The sequence below is a fragment of the Salvia hispanica genome, chromosome 5, assembly GCF_023119035.1.
Source record: "Salvia hispanica cultivar TCC Black 2014 chromosome 5, UniMelb_Shisp_WGS_1.0, whole genome shotgun sequence".
Taxonomy (NCBI): domain Eukaryota; kingdom Viridiplantae; phylum Streptophyta; class Magnoliopsida; order Lamiales; family Lamiaceae; genus Salvia; species Salvia hispanica.
The window spans coordinates 35956185-35962586 of record NC_062969.1 but is presented as its reverse complement, the minus strand read 5'-3'; the positions used below and the strand labels follow the sequence as shown (position 1 = coordinate 35962586).

The following is a 6402-nucleotide window of genomic DNA, read 5'->3' as shown; positions in this document are numbered from 1 at the left end:
TCAAATATGGCATACGTTTTTAAGAAATAAACGTCTATAAATTGGATGATGATGAATACCAAATAAGCACACAACAGAATCAATTTCCCATTCCTCAGTCCTCACTTATGTTAAACATGGCATACCTTTCTTTTACCATCACAATTCTCTGCATATTAAGTATTATTACACTCCCAAAATATGCATCACAAATACCAAACACAAACACTTTACAAACCTACATTGTTCATGTGGAGGCACCTGAGACACACCTTATGTCTCAATCTCATTCTCAGTCCGAAGATCTAGAGAGCTGGTACCGCTCTTTTCTCCCGGCTACCACAGCTAGCACGAGTGAGGACGAGGCGCATCTAGTCTACTCATACCGCCACGTGTTTAAGGGATTTGCTGCTAGGCTTTCGCCCAACCACGTCAAAGATATGGAGAAGAAGAAAGGATTCATCTCAGCACGGCCTCAGAAACCGATGTCTCTGCACACAACACACTCTCCCAGCTTCTTGGGGTTGAACCAGAACACAGGTTTCTGGAAACACTCAAATTATGGAAAAGGTGTGATTGTTGGAGTGTTGGACACCGGAGTACTTCCTGAACATCCGTCCTTCAGCGACAAAGGGATGTCTCCGCCGCCAGCTAGGTGGAAGGGAAAGTGCCAATTCAACCACACAACGTGCAACAAAAAAATTATAGGAGCAAGATACTTCAGTGCTAAGGACCAAAGCCCAATAGATGATGACGGCCATGGCACGCACACTGCCAGCACTGCTGCTGGGAATTTTGTTGAAGGGGCGAATGTTTTTGGCAGTGCCAATGGGACAGCTGCGGGCGTTGCACCACATGCTCATCTATCCATCTACAAAGTATGCTGTGCTGAAGGTGATATCCTTGCTGGGTTGGATGCAGCTGTTGAAGATGGAGTCGATGTGCTATCACTTTCTCTATCCTTGGACTCAGGAGGCTTGTATGAAGATGCTATTGCAATCGGTGCATTTAGCGCGATGGAGAAGGGCATCTTTGTTAGCTGCTCAGCTGGAAACGGCGGTCCAGGGCTCACATCCGTATTAAACGGGGCGCCTTGGATTCTCACAGTCGGAGCAAGCACCATAGACAGAAAAGTAGGAGCAAGAGCAATGTTGGGAAATAACCAACAATTTGATGGCCAGTCAGCTTTTCAACCAAGGAATGTTCCTAAAAAGCACTTCCCGCTTGTTTATGCAGGGATGCTCAACGCTTCCGACGAATATGCGCTTAACTGCTTCAACGACTCACTCAGCCAAAGCGACATCCGAGGGAAAATAGTGGTGTGTGAGTGTGAATATGGCATATTAACACCAGTCGAAATGGGGGAAGCAGTGAAGAGTGGTGGTGGTGCCGGCATGATTGTCTTAAACTCTAAGGCATACGCAAACACCACCTTCTCGGAAGCCCACGTCCTTCCGGCCACACACCTCAACTATGCAAACGGGTTGAAGATCAAAGCTTACATAAATTCAACAAGAAATCCCACCGCAATAATTTCTTTCCACGGCACATTGATAGGCAATGATCATCACGCGCCTGCCGTTGCTGGATTTTCTTCCAGAGGACCTAACTATCCAAGCCCTGGAATCCTGAAACCCGACATTTTAGGCCCTGGAGTCAATATTTTAGCAGCATGGCTGTAACACCTAACCTTTTTGCGTTAAGATTTTATTTTGAGAACGAGCGAATGATAGATCTCGAGTAAAATACCGTCTTTGTTTGATTGGTTGCGATTAGAAATAGTAAATGCTTGAATTGTTGTTGGTTAATCGTGTAGGGAAAGTAGTTGACGAAATTGACGTGAGATTCGTCGATGAGAAAATTGAACGTTCGTTTACGAGTATTTGAAATAACACCAAAGTACTAAAATAAACCACCACAATTTAATCAATGTTCTAAATCAAATATTTGGGCCTATCACCTTTATCTATCTTGTTCTAGCCTATTTATTTTTTTAGTTGGGACCAATTTTGAGAAGCCCAATTCTTCATTAATTCAAATTTCAGCCAAAATAACTACCACTCCTCCAACTATCCGGCGGTTTCCGCAATTCTCTCCACTCTCTATTCATTCTCCAACAAATGCAAATCTTGACAGATACTCTTCCTCACTTCAGTTCCCAACTTTTCACACAAAACAGTGAGTTCAAGTTTCATCGCCCATTATCTTTTTTCCAGCAAAGTCAAATTCTTCTTTACCAAAAGGTATACCCCTTCAATTCCATATGAATGCAAATCTCTACATTTTAATCCCATGGCACAATTTCTTGATATCACAGATTGACAGAAATAGGTGGAAAGACAGTAAAATTTTCCAAACAAATCCATCCTGCAGTTGCAAGTTCTTTTCGAAGGTATATTTCTCTAATTTCGGAAATCTTCCACAGCATATCATTAACGATAGTTGGCGGACCAGAACCAAAACTGATTTTGTTGATTTCCTTGAAACGGTTGAGTGATACGTTTTTGATAAAGCTTTGATCTTTAATGCTTTTCTAGCTTTTGCTTACCTTCAACTTTAATTTTGGAATATACTTATGCCTACCCATAAATAGTTGAAATCGGACAATTAGAAATTTAATAAAAGGTTTAGATGTGGGGAAAAGGCGGAGAGGTTGTGAGTAGCGGCGCTGCCCGATGGAGGAGCTGACTGCCTGGAATGACGGGCGGATAATGGGGGCCAGAGGAAGTGGCGCCACGGTGGAGTCAGCTTTGTGCTTCTAATCTTGGAATTCTTAGTTCTTAAATTGAGACACCAAATTTGAGAGATGATTTGTGAATTGTAGAAGAATGATAGAGAGTGAGAGAGCGTGAGTTTTACTAGAGGCAGAGAGTGAAGATTTGACACAGAGAGAGAGAGAGTTGTTGCGTTTGAAATGAAAATGGAGAGAGATACGTTGGTGATGGCTGGGAGTATATTTTAGTTCATTTGTTAAATGGCTTGGGCCATTTAATTTATCTACAAATTTTGGGCATGTACTTATATAAAAATGTGTTGGGACGGGACTATATATAGTTTTTGATTACTTATTCTTCATCCTTAGTTTTAGTTTGTGCCCCTAATTAATTTTTATTCTTTTTAGTATACTTGGCATCTATTAAGAAATAGGCCAACTTATTTGTCCAAAGAATTGAAGATGGCTAGCTGCTTCTCCACGTGACGCTTTGAATACTAGACCACAAATCTTCTCTCTGGTTCCCGAACTGTACTCCGATATCAGTGTGGGCTGATCTCACCAGAATACTAGGACTTAAATAAAGAAGACAGAAGAAATCCTTTTAGGAATAGGAGTGAATTTTGAAATCTCCTTCAACTGGGGGGGACGAAAATTTTGAATTTTTCAGTATAAAAATTGTGTTGTTTTTCTGTCTCCTTTATTCTCCTATTTATATTAAGTTTCTTTTGGGCCCAGACAGTGGATCTATGGAAGGTTTTGGATATGGGCTCATCCAATTTACTTTTTTACTAATTAAATTGAACCCACAATTTAATATAAGTTATAATTGGAATATTACGAGCAGCCACTATAGAAGTAATATTGAACTCTCCCCATCCAAATCCAAAATTACAAGTAATCCGGGTTTCCGTTTAACTTTCATTTCCCGCGCTTAAGATAAAAATATCCATTAATTAATTAATGTCTCGCTATGGACTTAATTAATTAACTTCTTATTAATTCCAAGAGTGGACTTAGCATGAAACGCTTATTTATTATTCATAGAGTAATCAAACTCCAACTAGCTATGTTCCGAATAATAAAACCTTGTTTCGCGCTTCTCTTGAGGACATTATCAAACGAGACTCAGCTCGCGCACGATTCAATATAATAGCAATCCTAACACCACTAGATATTGATCACCACTACCGAATATATCAGGATCATTGGGTTACGAAAAACCCGCACCATTTGATAAATCAAAGTAATGCATAATCAATACCGTATGCTCAATGCTAACCTACATTGATTAAGAAAAAAATATTTATCAAGACCTCGCCTTTCAGTAGATAGCATAAGGACAAGTCTTACTGTTAGATCCGTTCAGTGCTATACCACATCAATGTCATCTTATTTCAGTAAGGCTTAGAAATATGCGGACTGACATTGCAACCTTTCTCGATGGATAGTCAAATTCCAACTAGGTTGTGAAATTCATCTTTTCTTTGTTTAGAACTGACCGTGTTACCTTAAAGTGGACGACGCCCACAACCGGTCTACTAAAACAAAGACTTAGACTTTGTTAAGTTAATTTATACATTTAAACATGCATTAACATCCATTAAATGTAAAGCATAACAACATTATGACTAAAATAATATTATTTTATTTTCCAATAATTGATGGGGTTTGGTGCCCCTTGCACAGCGGAAGATTTGTACAAAACAAATAAATCAGATAGGATCTATTTGACCGATTATGCGATTAATCAATTGACATGTTAAACAGATAATTGCATGCTAGAACGCAAATAATTCATGCTCAAAGAAAGTAAATCCTAAAACATGAATTCTACGGTTTAGGGTTACGATTTGATTCTCCAAAGAATCGTCGATTGCTCGCGCCTTCTCCACGTGATGATCTTCAATACTAGACCACGGATCTTCTGACTGGTTCCCGAACTGTATCTCGATATCAGGGTGGGCTGATCTTATCAAAATACTAGGAATCGAATAAAGAAGACAGAAGAAATCATTCTCCAATTAGGAGAGAAATTCGAACTCCTCTAGGTAGAGGGGGACGAAAATTATGAGTAATAATAATGAATGATTTCTATCTCCTTTATTCTCCTATTTATATTAAGTTCCTTTTGGCCCCAGACAGGGATCTATGGAAGGTTTTGGATATGGGCTCCCCCAATTAGCTTTTTACTAATTAAATTGAACCTACAATTTAATACAAGCTTATATTGGAATATTACGAGTAGCCACTACAGAAGTAATATTGAACTCTCCCCATCCAAATCCGAAATTACAAGTAATCCGGGTTTCCACTTTGTTTATTATTTATTTTCCGCGCTTAAGATATAAATGTCCATTAATTAATTAATGTCTACTATGGACTTAATTAATCAACATCTTATTAATTCCAAGAGTGGCCTTAGCAAGAAACATTTATTTATTATTCATAGAGTAATAAAACTCCAACTGGCCAGTTTTCCGAATAATAAAACCTTGTTCGAGCTCCTCTTGAGGACATTATCAAACTAGACTCACCCCGCACACGTTTCAACATAATAGCAATCCTAGCACCGCTAGATATTAATCACCACTACCCAATATATCAGGATTATTGGGTTGCGAAAAACCCGCACCATTTGATAAGTCAAAGTAGTGCATAATCAATACCGTATGCTCAATGCTAACATATGTAGATAAAGAAATAGTATTTTACCAAGACCTAGTCTTTCAGTAGATAGCATAAAGACATGTCTTGCTGTTAGATCCGTTCAGTGCTATACCACACCAATGTCATCTTATTTCAGTAAGGCTTAGAAATATGCGGACTGACATTGCAACCTTTCACGATAGGTATTCTAAGCCTATCTAGGTTGTGAAATTCTTCTTTTTCTTTTGCAAAGCATTGCATAGATCTGACCGTGTTACCTTAAAGTGGACGCCGCCCACAACCGGTCTACTAAGCTAAAGACTTAGACTTTGTCTGCTTCTTATACATTTAAATGTTTATAGAACATCTTATAAATGCACAAGCAAACGCAATGTAATAATAATAGTGGTTCTATTCATGCGTAACTGCTCGAATAATACTGAATCGGGTTAAAAGTGGATTGTAGAGTTTTACGTATACAAGCAATGTTCTATTCGCGCGGAACTTGCTCGAAACATGCTTTTCAGTATACCAAACCTAACAATCTCCCACTTATACTCAAAACATGCTTTCGAGTATACCCACTGCCAAAAACTCTCCCACTTATACTCAAAGTAGGTCTTTGTACTAGATATATCGAACTACCATTCATTTCACCAAGTGAAAGAAAAATCTGCTTGGTTGTTCTCTGATTATATCTTTTTCACCATAATGTCTTTGCTGCATTCTTGATCTTTAATTAATTTCATCCCCATATGTGATTGCTTAGCTTAATAAACTCGTGTGTCCCTTGAGTTAGCCTTCACTAGAGTAATCAAAAAATAATACTCATAGGCATACTCAAACTTACGATTAAAGCTATTAGGAAGATATTCCTAAGGTAAACACATATTCAGAGGATGACTTACTCGATCACTGATTAGTCATAAAACTAAGACAGTGTAACCCCAAGGACATTACATGAATGACTGGTAAACTAGAATATAGTTACTAGTCTTTCTCAAGCACTAGGGTACATTCATTACCTCAAATCGGTAACTCTAAACCGTAGAATTCATGTT

At 38.6% G+C, this 6402-nt stretch overlaps 1 protein-coding gene across 1 annotated transcript; it reads left to right on the top strand.

Annotated features, from left to right (window-relative positions):
* The first annotated feature begins 239 nt into the window (after nt 1-239).
* LOC125189937 (subtilisin-like protease 4) lies at nt 240-1661 on the top strand. The gene has a single exon (XM_048087154.1). It carries the CDS (start codon nt 255-257, stop codon nt 1659-1661), a length of 1407 nt encoding a protein of 468 aa, XP_047943111.1. The 5' UTR covers nt 240-254.
* Nucleotides 1662-6402: the final 4741 nt, after the last annotated feature.